The sequence below is a fragment of the Stegostoma tigrinum genome, chromosome 11, assembly GCF_030684315.1.
Source record: "Stegostoma tigrinum isolate sSteTig4 chromosome 11, sSteTig4.hap1, whole genome shotgun sequence".
Lineage (NCBI taxonomy): Eukaryota > Metazoa > Chordata > Chondrichthyes > Orectolobiformes > Stegostomatidae > Stegostoma > Stegostoma tigrinum.
In genome coordinates, this window is record NC_081364.1 from 60071214 (window position 1) to 60088929 (window position 17716).

Here is a 17716-nt window from a genome sequence, read left to right on the forward strand (position 1 = left end):
GCTGCCCTTGTCCCTCGGGATGCAAGTGGTCCTGGATTTGGAAAGTGCTGTCTGAGCAACTTTGATGAATTTCTGCAGTGCATCTTATAGATAGTGCACAGTGCTGCTACTAAACATTGGTGGTGGAGGGAGTGAATGTTTGTGGATGTGGTGCCAATCAAGTGGGCTGCTTTGACCTGGGGATGGTGTTGAGCTTCTTGAGTGTTGTTGGGGCTGCACCCATCCAGGCAAGTGGGGAGTGTTCCATCACACTCCTGACTTGTGCCTTGTAGATGGTGGGCAGGCTTTGGGGAGCCAGCTAAGTTACTTGCTACATTATTCCTAGCCTCTGACCTGCACTTGTAGCCACTGTGCTTACGTGATGAGTCCAGTTTCGTTTTGGTTTAGTGGTAACCCCAGGATATTGGTAGTCGAGTATTCAATGATGGTGACACTTTTGAATGTCAAGAGGCAATGGTTAAATTGTCTCTAATTGGTGATAGGCATAGCCTCGCATTTATGTGGTGGGAATGTTACTGGGATATCATTGCACGGGCTGAACAGTCTCAGCGTGGGGGGGCATTTGGTGTCCGGCTCTCTGTTTGGAATCTCAGTCCACGTGTGGAGATGTGCCAGGGCTGGCCCTGGCTCTAACTGTGATGCTCCCAGCATCCGAATAGATGCACTGGCCACCCACAAGAGTGGGCTTAGGAGGGTGCCCACGGTGAGTCGGCACCGAGCGTCTTTGAAGACACGAACAGAACTGGGCCGAACTGCTGTGTAAAACGACTGGGGCGGGTTGAGCAAAATCACTTCCGCCGTTCCGCCTTTCGGCAGTGCCTGAGATTTGAGCCTGCCCCGCATGTTTAATTCCAGTTCCGAGAGGCTGCTTCGGCGAATGGATGGGAAGCGTTTGTGGGGAGGTCAGCGAGAAAATCGAAACTGACTCGGGTCCTGGACAGAGAGGGGACACCGACTGAAGAAGGCCCAAAAGAATGGAAAAACAAGCACTGCTCAGGTAAAACACACACTGGAATGGTAAAACATCTTTCTCGATACAGCTTCAGATCTGGCTGCTCTGGTTGCAGATTGTTCTCTTATATTCTTCCCACTAGTTTTCTGCACGTAGTTTGTTTTTTAATTGTTGCAAACTCCGGTTCGACTGCAGAATGCAACAGCAGGAGCAGCTCAGACTTTTCGAAGTCTGTCTGCCGCTGTTGTTATTGCACCCGAGAGGTGGCCTCGGACTGAACAGGTTCGGTGCAACAGGGTAACAGCGATAGACACTGGGCTCCAGGCTTCCAGCTGTGTCTGACCTAGCAGAGCAGACCAGTGTCAGAGCCAGCACCTTAGACCCCTGGAGGCATGGGGTCTGCACACGATTGGAAGTTACTATTAATTGTGTGCATTCCGTCAGGAAACCACACGGGGCCCTGCAAAGAAATAGTTATTGCTCAGTCTCAGTTGGCGAGAAAGCTGCTTTTGAGGCGTGTGAAATGTTGTATGGGTGGCAGACACTGTTCACCCTGCTCTGCTTTGGATTCTGCCGACGGGGTGCGTGGGAAGATCAGTATGTTCACTATCACTGAATTGTAAACGGTGCAAAAGAGGCCGTTCTGCCCGTCGTCTCTGCGCCATCGCACTGACTTAGTGCCAAATTCCTGCCTTATCCTGCACATTGCTTCTGTTCCAGTCAGTACCCTCAGGATGCCCCACTGTCATTCCTAGCCCCTATGTAGTTATCACTTAAGGAGGCTCTTGTGAAGTGAGGGTGGCGTCCCTGCTTCTGAGCCAGGAGGCTCTGGGTGTAAGTCTCACCTTCTTTGGAAGTGTGTCATAACACGTCTGGACAGGTTTATTATAAACATTTATCTTTATGGCTGTCCTCCAAATGTTCCTCCATTGACGCTCATTCCCAGGTCTAGTAGTGCCTCCTTTCTTACTGAACTGAACACTTAACATTGTGGGAAATTCTCCAGAACACACAATAGCCTTCCCTTACAATACAGCTATCCCAATCTCCCTATGGGTAATTATAGCCCACCCACCCCGTTATACCCGCACAATGAGCTTTACAGTTTCCTTGCAGATTGTTCTCTTATATTCTTCCCACTAGTCTCCCTGCTATAGGAACATGTTGTGGAACTTGTAAGGTTTCAGAAAAGATTTACAAAAATGTTGTTGTGGCTGGAGGGTTTGAGCTGTAGGGAAAAGCTGAATAGACTGGGGCTGTTTTCCCTGCAACGTCGGAGGCTGAGGGGTGACCTTACTGAGGTTTATAAAGTCATGAGGGACATAGACAGGGTGAATGGCCGAGGTCTTTTCTGAGGGTGGGGGGTCCCAAAGTAGAGAGTATAGGTTAAAGGTGAAAGGGGAAAGATTTAAAAGGGACCCAAACGCAACATGTTCGCACAGAGTGGTGTGTGCATATGGAATGAGCTGCCAGAGGAAGTGGTGGAAACTGGTACAATTACAACATTTAAAAGGCATCTGGACGGGTACATGCATAGGAAGGGTTTAATAGGGATGTGGGCCAAATGCTTGCAGTGGGACTAGATTAATTTAGGATATCTGGTCACCCTGGATGTTGAGTTGGGGTGAATAGCCTGTTTCCATGCTGTACAATTCTGTGATTACACTGAACAACGTAGTGTACCTTCCTTATTCCTCAGCTCTGGACAAATCAATTCTGCCCATGTACCCTCTGAAGTACCCTCTCTGATGAAGGGTCTCGGCCCGAAACGTCAGCTTTTGTGCTCCTGAGATGCTGCTTGGCCTGCTGTGTTCATCCAGCCTCACATTTTATTATCTTGGAATTCTCCAGCATCTGCAGTTCCCATTATGTCTGATAACCTCTGAAGTATCCTCTTTCTTCAGTACAACAATGCTCTCCTTAATCAAAGCATCCCTCTGTTATCTTTTACCATCTTTCCTGAACATGCTTGCAGCCAGGAATATTTAACACCTACACCTGCCCTTTCTTCAAGCGGGTATCCATTATCACCACAACATCATAATCCCATAATCCAAATTTATACCTGTGTCTCCCAATTTTATTAACTACACTCCATCCATTCACATATATACAATGTAACCCTAGTTTCAGACAGCCTTACTTCCTTTCAAACCTTGACCGTTTCTTCATGAACACTACTCTGCAGCAAAACTTATTTCAGCTCTGTGTACTCCCATCTGAAATACTCTACCACATCTCATCTCTACTGGCTGTTTGAGAGAAAAATGACAGAGTAGCTAAGCCCACCCTGAGGTCCTACTCCCTGCGTTAGTCCTGTTGCTATTTTTTTAAAAGAACTACACTTGCGTAACACCTCTTGAATCTGTTTAACGTCTCCATTCGAAAAGTGACATTTCTAACAGTGCAGCCGCCCACTCAGTATGGCTGTGAAGTGTCGGACTCAGTTTGATGGTCCAGTCACAGCGTGGAACATGAACCCACCCTGTTTGATTCAGACACTAAAGTGCAAACCGTTGAACCGCAGCTGACACGCTGAGTTATGGGGCTATTGCGCACTTTGACCAAAGGCCTTTGAAATGCTCAATTATCTGTATCTGTTCGTGTTTGTGAGGCTGACTGTGCTCATTTCTAACTATGCGTCTCTCTCACTTTGTTTCTGGGCATGTTTGTGCACTTTTTTTTGCCCATGTCTCTCTTTTTTTAACGTCTGTCTTCCTCTGCCTCTGATTTACATATGGAAGTGGACGACTTCCCCTGGCTGCCCAAAATAAGTCTGATTTTTTTAAAAAGAAAAGCCCCACTATGTTTAATGCCATCTTCTTGTAAAGTGATAAATAAACAGGCTTTCCAAATAGAATGTAGGCACACCAACTGCGGGGATGAAATACAGACTCTTACAACTCAGAAGAAAGCTGTTCAGCTGATCGAGTTTGAGCCTGTTCTTTGAATCAGGGGCCCAAGTCTCAACTTGTCTGCTTCAAGTTCATAAGCAATTGCCTTTTGGAAATCTGTACGGATTGCACCACAACACACTTCCACGTCATGTGTTCCATATCCCAACAAACCTCTATGAGCAAAAAATAGTCTTTGTTAATCTTTTTTGTCAATTATTTTAAATCTATAACTTTTTGTACTGATTCCTTTCTCCAGAGGACAGTTTCTTCCTATTTACTATATTAAAGCCTCCTCATAATTAGGAATACCTCCTACTGGATTTTCTCTTAACCTTCACTGCTGCAAGCAGTGCTGCATGTAACTGTGCAGTTTCAGCCTGGTTAACCTCGTCTGTAGCCTCTCTGAGACCTTAATGTCTGTACTTATGTTTGATGCCCAGATTTAAACTCCAGAACTGAGGTTTAACTAGTATTTTTTTAAAAAACATATATTATGGGATGTAGGCATCACATTATTACTGTCCTTTACCAGCCTGGAGAAGGGGGTCGGTCAGCCCCCTTCTTGAACCACTGGACTCCTCGTGGGGTCACCCCTGTTGGGAAGGGACAACCAGGATTTTGCATCCAGCTACAGTGAAGGAGCAGCCAAATCATGATGGTACATGGCTTCGAGGTGATGGTGTTTGTATGTCTGTGCTGCTTTTGTCCTTTCACATGGTCAAGATTGTGAGACCTTTAGAGCGGAAATAGCTCATTCGGCCCATCGAGTCTGCTCCACCATTCAGTAAGTTCATGGCTGCTCTAATAATCCTCAACTCCATTTTCCTGCTTTGTCCACACAACCCTGGATTCCTGTACTGGTTTAAACAAAATCAGCCAACTTCCGTCTCGAATGTATTTAACGCAGCCTTGTCAGCCCTCTGTGGTGAAGAATTTCACAGAGGAGCTATCCTCTGAGAGAAGAAATTCTTCCTCATCGCGGTCTTAAATGTGTGACCCCTGATGCTGAGACGATGCCCTCTTGTCCTAGATTCTCCCAGAAGGGGAAACTCCCCTTCAGCATCTGTCTTATTAAGGCCCCTAAGAATCTTCTATGTTTCAGTCAGGTCACCTATCATTCTTCCAAATTCCAATACGTGCTCAACCTCTCCTCATAAGACAGGCCCTCCATACCTGGCATCAACCTAGTGCCCCTTCTCTAGACTGCCTCCAATGCCAGTACGTTACTTGACCACCCCATCTCAGCTCATACGTTGCTGAACACATATATGCCTTTAATATTGCTGGTTATGACTATTTCCACACAATCCTGGAAACCTTCTAGCATTCTATGCTTCATAAACTTGAGATTACACAAAACTCTGCTGCCCGTGTCTTCATTCGCAGTAAGCTGTGTTCACCAATAACCGCAGTCAACACTGGCTCCCAGTCAAGCAACATTTATGTTTTAAAATTCTCATCCTGGTTTTCTAATTTCTCAACTCCCTCACTCCTTCCTTCCCTCTTAATTTCCTCTGATCCCACAATCCTCAGAGATTTCCTTTAATTCTAGCAGTTGGAGCATCTTGGATTTTGACGACTGTACTATTGGCCACAATGCTTTCAGTTTTAAGGGCCCTAATTTGTGGAATTTGCTTCCTAAATCTTTCCCACTGTCAATCCCTGATCCACATTTCACACACTTCTCAAAACCTACTTCACTGACCCTGCTTCTAGTTATCTTCCCTAATGTCTCCTTCCACCACTGTGTCATTTGCTGTCATGTCCCTGTGCGACACTTCTTCCCCACTGCGTAAATACAAAACATCTTTTTCTCTCTAGTTTAGTTTCACAGAAAGAAGCCCAGGCTTTATTTGTTCCTGACAATTATTTTAAACACCTTTTCATGATGCTGCTCTAATTTACATTAGCAATATATTTGTGTGTGTCACTTTCAGGAACATCTCACTGACATGTATAAAGCTCCAGTACAAGCAGTCATGCACATTGTCCAGCCGGGACATTCATTCAGCTTACGCCCATCATCCCTGCAATTAGAAAGACCAAATTCGACAAAACAGATCTTCCCACCATCATATGATCCAAGAGTATTCTGATTTGAAAAAAGCACGAATCCTGGGTGTGATTTTACCATTTCAGAGTTTCAGTTATGAAGAGCTCTCAGTTATCATCAAGCAGTCAATTAGGTGCTTTCGAGGCATCAGTAGGGGCTAAGTTCAGTTTATCTAGGATAATCCAGTGGCCTATTCACGTAGCATTAATACCTCAGGTACGCCTAGAGGGTCAAACCGCTTTGGTTACAGTAAATGTAGAAATGTTCCATTTGGAAACCAGCTTATCCATTATAATGGTGTAAATTTCCTCTAACACAAAACAAAATTACTTGTAACATGTCAGTGGCATCAGCTGAGGGGGGAGAAAGATCCTTCTTAACTTCAGAATGGTGCCGCAAGATGTGAGAATGCACATTTCCATTGTGCATGTTTCACATGGCGTTTCCCACAATGGATGTGTGACATCTTGCAACACGACACAGAATCCTTTCACACATCTATGCAAGAAGTGAAAAGTAAGGTAACTGAATTATATTTAATCTTTACACAGAAAGCAAAATATATTTGAGGCATAGACAGGGAATTTAGGGACACCCAAATATAATAAATTAATGATCAAAATCTAAATTGTCTTAAATGCTCTGAGTTACAACTTTGGACATCTCTGTCAGTTTTCACGGTTTAGCATGACTGCCTTGTTTCTGTGTTCGGTGCTTCTTTTCACAAAGCCAGAGATCTCATATGCTTTCTTATTGATTTTTCCCAGGTATCTTTAAAGATTTGTGAGAGTACACTGTAGTTCTCTCTGCTGTTAAACATCTTCCTTCCTGACCTTGGAACAGTGTCACTTTTACCGACTTTTCCCAATGTGCAGCTCTTACACAAGATCAAGAACAGATTATTTGGTCATTACCACAGTGTAAACCACACTACGAACTCTTGGCGGAAATCAGACGTTAGTTTGCAGTGTCGACAACTGAAGCCAAAGTAAAAACTGCAACAAGTTGCATGTACCACCAGTCTGTCCATGTCCTCCTGATGCCAGCCACTCACTTCCTCACCATGCACTGTAGGGCCCCATTTTACATTATCTGTAAATTTCACAATTGTACTTCCTGTACTCAAGCCCCAGTTATTTAAAAATAAGTCTATTTCTGACTCCTGAAGGGTTTTTTAAAATTTCTAATAAGAAGGACATTTGTTTATCACAACTTATTACATCTTGCCCCTTAATCAGTTACCTTACCTAACCAGGTTGCCACTGTCATGTTTAATGTCATGTACTTCTATGTTCCACCTGAGCACTTTGGAATATAAAAGTGGTACTTCATCAATTATTTTTTGAAATTCCATCTCTGTAACATTTATTGCATTTGCATTCCATAGAGAATTGGATTTTTCTTTGGATAGAAATGATGTGGGAGAAAATACGGAAAAAATGCATTGAGTAAGAGAACTGGAGCAAACATGATGGGTCTAAGTGAGCACAGATTGGCTGGTCAGGCATATTTTAACAAACTTGTGCTAGGTGCCTATTCTTCCCCCCACATAAGAATTAATTTTGTGCCATCGGGCTGCCCTCTTCTTCTGTGAATACGCTTGATTTGTATCGATGTGAAAACTTTTTATTGCTGACTCGTTGGTTTATTGGCCGATCTATGTTTTCACTTTCCCCATTCCAAATCCTTTCCTAATTCATTGAAATTGGATCTCTTCCAATTGGCTATTTTTGAATTTTCCTTTTCTGTAACAATTTTAAACATAATTAGTTTCTCATCACATTTGCCAATTGCTGTCCTTCATTTTCTGGAACTAGTTGCAACACTGCTTCCTAAAGCCCTTTTATCTGTTTCCGACTGCCCCTACCAATGCTATAGAAGAGTAATTTGAATTTCCAACTGTTATTGATCTAATATTTTTTACATTTTTTAACATTTGTTTGCACACTTGCTTCTCTTTTTCCTGCTCACCCCCTACATTTCTTACATGCCCTTTGAGGCTTTTTACTATAAATGCAGTCCCTCATACTTAAGTTTTGACTCGAAGAAGAACTCCTGGATCAAAATTCTCCTCAATGCGTCTTTGGAAACTTCCATCAAATCCCTCCTCATCCTCTTAAGCGCGTAAAGTCCCAGGATCGACAAAGTTCCACATAATGATTAGACAGAAAGCAAAGGTCCAGGATGAATAGCATCTCTGGGAGGGTGACTCCAATTACTTAGCTCTCATGCCCTGGTGACTTTAGGGAGAAAGATGGTACACTTGAAGCCTTGCCTGACCAGTAAACACGACGGGTTTGGATTGTCTAATCAAAAGGCAACATATCAATGCAGTCCCATGTTTTAGTTTTCTGCAGTCCAGTTTTTGCATTCTTTTTTCAGGACCCAAGTTGGATACCACTCTGGGGCGAGTGTCTGTCTGTGTGGAGTTTGCACACTCTCCCTGTGTGTGCGTGGGTTTCCTATGAGTGCTCCGGTTTTCTCCCACCGCCCAAAGATGGGCACATTAGGTGGATTAGCCATACTAAGTTGCCCATGGTGTGCAGGCTATGTAGATTAGCCAGGGGAAATGCAGGGTTATAGGGTTGGGTTAGGTCAGGGTGAGATGCTCTTCAGAGGGTCAGTGTGAACTCCGGTGGGTTGAATGGCCTATTTCCACATCAATGAAGGATACCTGGAATGTGTGGATTGCTTTATGAGGAAACACCAGACAGACTAGCCTGCATCCTTTGGAGATTAGAAGAGCCAGCGGTGACTGAAATGAAATTTATAAGATCCTGAGGAGATTTCGCTGGGTGAAGACGGAGAGGATATTTCTTCTTGCGAGAATCTAGAACGAAGCATTTAAAAATCAAGGATTGCCCGTTTAAGACAGATGAGGAGAAAGTATTTGCCTGTGAGAGTTGAGAGTCTTTGGAACTCCGTTTCGCAAAAGGTAGCATGTGCAGAATCTTCAAATATTTCAATGTGGGAGCTGATAGATTCTGGATTTCTATATTATTAGAGGTGTGCTGTACTAATGCAGGTGAGGTTAAAATCAGATCAGCCATGATTTTATTGAATGGCAGGGCAAACTTGAAGGGCCAAGTGGCCTGTTCTTGTTCACACATGTATATGTGGCTGCACAGGAATCTAGACGAGAGGAATGCAAAGTTCAAAGGAGAGATTTGGAGCAAGCTCTAGCAATAGAGAGAGGCATGAAGTCAGAAAGAGGCCAGTCGTGTTTTCAGCTTTTCAATTCTAAACTCGTTATTGCGACCTCGTATTTTCCCTTGTAAGGAAACACCTCGCACTTACCATGATTGATATTTTCTGCCTCTTTTCTCCTTCTTTGTACTTCTGATCAATTTCTTGATGTCCTTCCCCTTCACCCTTTATAGCTTTTCCTGTTTTTCCTTCCTGTGCCCAACTTGGCTTTCAACGCATTTTCCTGTTTCCACGATTTCCAACTCGATTCAGAAGTTTTCCTGGAAAATGGAACTGGAACACGCTAGGTCAGAACGACCCAAAATTACGTGTACGACCTCTGGGCAGGCCAAGCAGCATCTCAGGAGCGCAAAAGCTGACGTTTCGGGCCTAGACCCTTCATCAGAGAGGGAGATGGGGAGAGGGAACTGGAATAAATAGGGAGAGAGGGGGAGGCGGACCGAAGATGGAGAGAAAAGAAGATAGGTGGAGAGGAGAGTATAGGTGGGGAGGTAGGGAGGGGATAGGTCAGTCCAGGGAAGATGGACAGGTCAAGGGGGTGGGATGAGGTTAGTAGGTAGGAGATGGAGGTGCGGCTTGAGGTGGGAGGAAGGGATGGGTGAGAGGAAGAACAGATTAGGGAAGCAGAGACAAGCTGGGCTGGTTTCGGGATGCAATGGGGGGAGGGGATGAGCTGGGCTGGTTTTGGGATGCAGTGTGGAGAGGGGAGATTTTGAAGCTTGTGAAGTCCGCATTGATACCATTGGGCTGCAGGGTTCCCAAGTGGAATATGAGTTGCTGTTCCTGCAACCTTCGGGTGGCATCATTGTGGCACTGCAGGAAGCCCATGATGGACATGTCTTCAAGGACTGCAACTTTCCCCCCACAGTGGTGGAGAACGCCCTTGACCGCGTTTCCCGCAACACATCCCTCACACCCCGCCCCCAGAGGATCCCCCTCATTCTCACATACCACCCCACCAACCTCCGGATACAACGTATCATCCTCCGACACTTCCGCCATCCACAATCCGACCCCACCACCCAAGCCATTTTTCCATCCCCACCCTTGTCTGCCTTGCGGAGAGACCACTCTCTCCGCGACTCCCTTGTCCGTTCTACACTCCCCTCCAACCCCACCACACCTGGCGCCTTCCCCTGCAACCGCAGGAAGTGCTACACTTGCCCCCACACCTCCTCCCTCACCCCCATCCCAGGCCCCAAGATGACCTTCCATATCAAGCAGATGTTCACTTGCACATCTGCCAATGTGGTATATTGTATCCATTGCACCTGGTGTGGCTTCCTCTACATTGGGGAAACCAAGCAGAGGCTTAGGGACCGTTTTGCAGAACACCTCCACTCAGTTTGCAACAAACAACTGCACCTCCCAGTCACGAACCATTTCAACTCCCCCTCCCATTCCTCAGACGACATGTCCATCATGGGCCTCCTGCAGTGCCACAATGATGCCACCCGAAGGTTGCAGGAACAGCAACTCATATTCCACTTGGGAACCCTGTAGCCCAATGGTATCAATGTGGCCTTCGCAAGCTTCAAAATCTCCCCTTCCCCCGCTGCACCACACAACCAGCCCAGCTCTTCCCCTCCCCCCACTGCATCCCAAAACCAGCCCAGCTCTTCCCCTCCCCCCACTGCATCCCAAAACCAGCCCAGCTCATCCCCTCTCCCCACTGCATCCCAAAACCAGCCCAGCTCTTCCCCTCCCCCCCACTGCATCCCAAAACCAGCCCAGCCTGTCTCTGCTTCCCTAACCTGTTCTTCCTTTCACCCATCCCTTCCTCCCACCTCAAACCGCACCTCCATTTCCTACCTACCACCTCATCCCGCCTCCTTGACCTGTCCGTCTTCCCTGGACTGACCGATCCTCTCCCTACCTCCCCACCTATACTCTCCTCTCTACCTATCTTGTTTTCTCTCCATCTTTGGTCCACCTCCCCCCTTTCTCCCTATTTATTCCAGTTCCCTCTCCCCATCCCCCTTTTCTGATGAAGGGTCTAGGCCCGGAACGTCAACTTTTGTGCTTCTAGGACGCTGCTTGGCCTGCTGTGTTCATCCAGCTTCACACTTTGTTATCTCGGATTCTCCAGCATCTGCTGTTCCCATTATCACAGGTACTTTCGGAAGTTTACTCCGTGTTACAGCCTGGGAAACACAATGGCCAATTTGCACTCACCAAGTTCCCACAGACTGCTTTGTGATCTAACCAGATAACCAATGTGAGATCATTGAGGGGTAAACACCAACAAACAGTCACCTGCTTTATCTGTAAATGTGTCGCAGAAGATCTCTTGCACATACCTCAAATCCAGTTTAGCATCCCATTTGAAAAACAATATCTCCGACAATGCAGCACTCCCTGGAGTGTCAGCCTGGAATACGCGCTCTTGTCTTTAGAGTGGGACTCCAATTAAAAACCCTTTAACTCTGAGTGAGGAGTGCTATCACTGAGCCACAACTGGTACCAAAATATAGAATACAGCAACTGGTGTCAGTTAACAGAAAGATCCTTGACTCTACAATCCCATCATATCCTGGTTAGGTCGAGTAAAGGTTAGATGCTGGGTGAAGATCCTTGCACTTTACCTGACAATGTACATCCACCGCAAATTCTGGAGAACCTGTTCCCCCAGGGACAGTGGAATTGTATTTGTTTCTTTGCCACCTTGGTAATTTTCTGCTGCATGCTGAGTGGTTACTTTGGGTTTGTGGTCATTGGGAACAGGTTTGAAACTGGAGTCGTGGTGGGATGAGGTTTTTGCAGAGTATCAGTTTGAGCTGGATTCAAACCCAGACCTAAGACATTAGACGGAAGCCTCATTTTCTCCCTTGCATGTTTGCAAAACGTCATTTCACACTGCAAAGTACACTCAGCCTTATCAAACACTCTCAACAGGTCCAGCCTGATTTTCTCCCACCATTCTTCAACAAACCCATTAATAATTTTGTCTTTTTCCTCCGCATGCTTATCTAGTTTTCCTTTAATGCAGTATTTGATTTGATTTATTATTGTCATGTGTACCTTGGTACAGTGGAAGGTTTTGTTTTGTATACAATACAAGCCAAATAAGGGTCTTGGAACAGAGCAAGGAATACAGCGGTGCAGATAAGGTGCCCAAAGAGCAAGGTGAACATTAAATTTAAAATTTAAGAGGTCCATTCAGAAATCCAGTTATAGTGAGGAAGAAGCTGTTCTTGAATCTGTTGGTATGTGTGTTTAAGCTTTTGTGTCTTCTGGACAGAAGAGGTTGGAGGAGGTGGGAGGGGTCTTTGGTCATCTATCTATGATGGACAGGGTAGACCTTCCCCAGTATCCTGGCTAATATTTGAGCTTGAACTAACGTCTCCTAAATATTTTATCGGACCATTTACTTCATTCCTATGTGTCGGATCTTGCAAAGCGCAATTTCACTCCTGAATTGCAGCAGCAATGTGCTCTGGAACATCCCAAGCTTGTGTATAAATGCAAGCGTACTTTGCTTCTTTTTAAGATCCCTGTGATAGCATTTCTGTTTTTGTAGATGGTAGGAAATACTTGTCGTAAAAAGGAATGGTTTTTCGTGTGTGTCTCCAGATCGAGCTGGTTGTATGAGTCATGTGAATAAGCGCAGTAAGCTTCTTCACTACATGCTGATCGATCCCTGTATTTCTGTTTCAGTGCCACTGGACCCAGGGACAGCTATGGATCCTTGCCACCAGAGGATGATCCAGCAGCTTCAGGTAAAACCTCGGCTCGGTCTGAATTCTTTGTAAGTGTTAAATGGCCACTATGTGAATGGACGGACACTCCCAGAAAGCACATCTGCGGTAGCTGTGAATGGTTTACTGGCAATCTCTGATCCTGCTATAAGCCTTGCAGTGAGTTCTGTGTGACTGGCCACAGGGAGATTCAGTGGGAACATGTAATGAAATATTTTCCACATTATTTTCTAACCAGTTGCGGCATTGAACATGAGTGGCAAACCTGTTTTGCAGGAGTGTCCTGTTCAAGGAATGTTCACAGAGCGCGGTGGCTCAAGTGGTTAGCACTGCAGCCTCACAGAGCCAGGGACCCGGGTTCAAATCCACCCTCGGGCGACTGTCTGTGTGGAGTTTGCACACTCTCCCTGTGTCTGTGTGGGTTTCCTCCGGGTGCTCCAGTTTCTTCCCACAGTGCAAAATTGCGCAGGTTATGTGGATTGGCCGTGCTAAATTGCTCATACTGTCCAGCGATTTACAGGCTGGGTGGATTAGCCATGGGAAATACAGGGATAGGTTAGGGAGTTGGGTCTGGCTGTGATGCTGTTTGGAGGGACGGTATGGGCTGAATGGCCTGCTTCCCCCACTGTTGGGATTTTATGGTGCGTTCTTGGGGGACAGTGACGTATAATAGGGCAGTGCAGAGTGAGGATGTGCATGTGGCTGGCCTGTCACTACAACAACCTGCATTTATATAGCTCCTTTACTGCAGTACAAAATCCCAAGGCACTTTCATGGTTCAACGCCAAGTCATGTAACGAGTTGTTAGCACAGGTAACCTGAAGTTTATCCAGAAAGATAAGTTTAAAGAGCATGTGAGAGGTGGAAAGGGAAATAAAGAAGCAAAGAAAGGGATTCCAGACCTAAGACAACTGAAGATCCAGCCAGTGGATGAGGAGGTGTCGGGATCTTTGCTTGCTAACTTGGGGCAGCAGTGCATTAAATCTTTATTGAGTGCTTTGTCATTTAGATTGAGAGAAGGGACATCCGCTGTGCTCAAATGGAGGAGAGATTTAAGTAGAGCAGCTCTCTGTGGTTTTCCTGGTGGTAGAATCTCGCTCCCTCCCCCTCCCCTGATGACTAACCAATGGTCCTTACATCTGGTGGATGAGGACTGGATGAAGCAGGGGCTGTGATACCCCAGGCTTTCCTCTCCCTTACAGCCACCTATCTAGCTGAACCGCCCTCCAAGCCTCTGGTGTGAACAGTGGCTACCCAGGAGAGAGACCGTTGGCTTGCCAGCAGCAGTGAACCATGTGAGGAGCCAACACCATCCCGGGGGTGGGGGGGGTGGGGCGCGGCACTGCCAACACGTTTAGCCACGTCTTAGTCACACATAGGACATAGAAACTGATAACTGGGGGTAATCAAAAGGGTGCCGGTGATCCTCCCTCCCATCCTTTCTCACCTCAGTCTTATCACAGCGATCATCTCCTCCCTCCACCTCTCCTTAAGCTATTCGCTTTAACCACTCGCTGTGAGAACGAGTTCTCCATTCTCATCGCTCTTTGGGTAAAGATGCTTCTTCCAAATTCTAAAATGTTTGTGAGGCTGGAGCTTGCTGTACCCCCTCGGAAAGAAGCTTCCTCCTTGTAACTACTCCATCAACGCTGTTGTAATTCTTAAAGTCCTCTCGTTAAGCCCAACCCCCACCTTCTTTTATTTAAAAGGAAAGATAGCTGGGCTGTTCGCCCTTTCCTGATAAATTGGATCCTTCATCACCCTGAGACTGTAAAAAGTTGAGTGTGGTCAGAGAAGGGAAATTCTAATTCCGGTTACACTTGATGTCCTGTTCAAACTTAGACGTGACTTGCGTCCCACTAAAATATAACTGGACTCGAGAACATTACAGAAGAAGCAGAAACCAGGCTGCCTGGTGGATTTGAGATAATGGGAACTGCAGATGCTGGAGTATCTAAGATAACAAAGTGTGGAGCTGGATGAACACAGCAGGCCAAGCAGCATCTCAGGAGCACAAAAGCTGATGTTTCGGGCCTAGACCCTTCATCAGAGACCCTTCATCATCCTCTCTGATGAAGGGTCTAGGCCCGAAACGTCAGCTTTTGTGCTCCTGAGATGCTGATTGGCCTGCTGTGTTCATCCAGCTCCACACTTTGTTATCTATGCCTGGTGGATTTATCTTATTACATTGCCTGAGTCTGTTACAGTAAAGCTGCTGACAGAAATTTGCAGGTGGAACATGCGGGCAGACAAAATGGTGTTTTTTGTTTAGAAAAGACTGTCTCCCCTATCTGTGCACACATTTCACATTTGAATAAGCTGTTGTGGTTTATTCTGAGTCGGCTGCTAAATCGTGTGGGTCTGGACTCAAAACAGCGTCAAGCATTATGTTCAACGGACAGCTATTGTCTGAGAGGTCGATCTCTCGATCTTTTGAGCTGTTTCTTTTTCTGGCTGGGAATTTGCTTATAAGAACATGGAGGGGAATTGTGAAAACACAGTTGTTACCGTCAGCAATAAGGTGTCTGAATGTTTGTCAAGGCAAAATAGTTGAAGTCAGCAACTGAAGTCTGTGGAGAGACCTACTCCCAACTATATTAGCCCAGTTGATTTGTAAGTCGCAAGCTCTGGGCCAGCAATGACCACTGTAGATCTCTGTGGCTCCCCCACCATTTTTCACAGGCTTCTCTTTTGCCCCCGGCCCCCATCAAGGAGCTTCTGTGTCCCCACCCCACCACTGTCACAGGTCTCACCCCCACCGCCCTCACGCTGACTGACCTGGAGGTGTTCACAACAAATGTTGAAGGTTCAAAATTGAGTCACAGTAGGGAAAATGTCAGGCCTTGAGCTTGATAAGTTATCCCCACGGTTTTACCAACAATGCTCAGTGCCAGCCAGCAGGAGGCAGGAGTGAGTAAGTTAACATGTGATCCTCTTTTACTCGATGCATTCCCACATGAGAGGTCAAGCTTCAGCTGGGTTTAACTTCTTGCTGAGGTTACCATGTATTGACATCTCTACTTGGATACAACCGAATTGGCTTGGTGGGTTTATCCATTGACGATTGGGAATTACTGCGTTGGCTCGAGACAAGAGCAGGTGTGTGACAGATCTCCTTCCCTGAAGGATATCTTTAAACCAGTTGGATTTTTAACAATAATTCTACCAGCTTCACGTCCACATTTACTGATGCCAGCCTACCTTATTTCCAGGAACAAAAACAGAAGTTGCTGGAAAAGCTCAGCAGGTCTGGCGGCATCTGTGAAGCAAAAAAAAATCTAGCGTTAACGTTTCAGGTCCAGTGACCCTTCCTCAGAACCCACCCCGAAACTTTAACTATGGATTTTTAAATTTTTTTTTTGCTTCACAGATGCTGCCAGACCTGTTGGTCTTTCCCAGCAACTTCTGTTTTAGTTCCTGATTTACAGCATCTGCAGTTCTTTTGGTTTTTGCTTTATTTCCAGTTTTAATTTCTCAAACTGCCTTGGTGGTGTTTGAACTTTTGTGGTTTTTATTTCGTCTGTGCTTACCAGGTCTCTTAATTGCGGGACGATTGTGGCTTTAGCAGAGGACAGCCGTGTTTGGGTTCCTGTGTCCAACACATAAGCACAACTCGTAATGTAATAGAATTTCACCAACCTAAATTTGATTTTTAAAATCATCTTTACATTTTAATGTTAAGCCATCCAATGCTACATACTTTTTTTTTCCTTTATTCATTCATGGGATGAGGGCGTCGTAGGCTGGGCAGCATTTATTGCCCATCCCTAGTTGCCCAGAGGACAATTCAAAGTCAACCACGTTGCTGTGGGTCTGGGGTCACATGTAAGCCAGACCAGGTAAGGATGGCAGTTTCCTTCCCTGAAGCATATACTATAAAGGTCAACAGTCCAAATCTTCCCATGGGGTTTGAGTGTGACAGTATCTCTGCTTTTTGGTAACATACAGGAGGGGCTAAAGAAACCAAGAGCTGAATTGAATCACCAAGGATGCTGTGTGATATTAGCAATTCAAGCAGACAAGTGCTGATAATTGAGGCTTAATTGGCAACCCCGCCATCAATTGCTTTTCAGAAAAGGAATGGAGGTGGGCAGGTGACGGCTTCATGGTATTATCACTGGAGTGTTACTCCAGAGGCCCATGCAATGTTTTTTTTACCAATAGAAAATCCCATAGTGTGGAGACAGGCCATTCAGCCCAACAAATCTACACCCAGCCCACCAAAGAGCATCCCAGCCCATCTCCCAAACACTATACCTGTAGCCCCACATTTCCCACGGCTAACACTCCTAATCTATACATCCCGGAACACTAAGGGTAAGTTAGCCTGGCCAATCCACCTAAGTTGCATGTCTCCAGACTCTGGTAGGAAACCGGAGTACCCAGACGAAACTGGCACAGAGATAGGGAGAAAATATGCAGGGCTGGAATCGAACCTGGGTCCCTAACTGCTGTGCTGCCACTAAACCAGGGCACCTGCAGACCCGGGGAGAACATACAAACCCCACACGCAGACAGACACCCAAGGCTGGAATTGGACCCATGTCCTTAACTACTGAGCCATCCCGCCTCAGAATGTGGCTGTAGACCCCAGTACTTCTCGTGTGCTAAGTGAGCGGTCTACCATTTGAGCTAATTCCCCCGGGGTCCCTGGTTCAAATCCTGCCACAGCAGATGATGGAATTGAAATTTTTAAAAGAAATCTGGAATTACGAGTTCAATGATGACCACGAATCCATTGTCAATTGTTGGGGGGAAAAGCCCATGTGGTTCACTAATGCCCTTTAGGATCATGCCATCCTCACCAGGTCTGGCCTGCATGTGACTCCAGGCCCACGGCAATGTGGTTGTCTGCCTTCTGGGCGATTGGGGATGAGCAATAGGTGCTCACTTAGCCAGAAAGAAAAGC

The 17716-nt window shown here is 45.9% G+C and overlaps 1 protein-coding gene across 1 annotated transcript in view; it reads left to right on the forward strand.

Moving 5' to 3' along the window:
* The first annotated feature begins 659 nt into the window (after nt 1-659).
* LOC125460334 (protein SSUH2 homolog) overlaps nt 660-17716 on the forward strand; it is a 60792-nt gene continuing 43735 nt past the window's right edge. Inside the window, exons 1-2 of the mRNA XM_048547710.2 lie at nt 660-997; nt 12767-12828. Of these exons, the coding sequence (XP_048403667.1) occupies nt 975-997; nt 12767-12828 (85 nt within the window). The 5' untranslated portion in view covers nt 660-974. The remainder of the gene's footprint in view (nt 998-12766; nt 12829-17716) is intronic.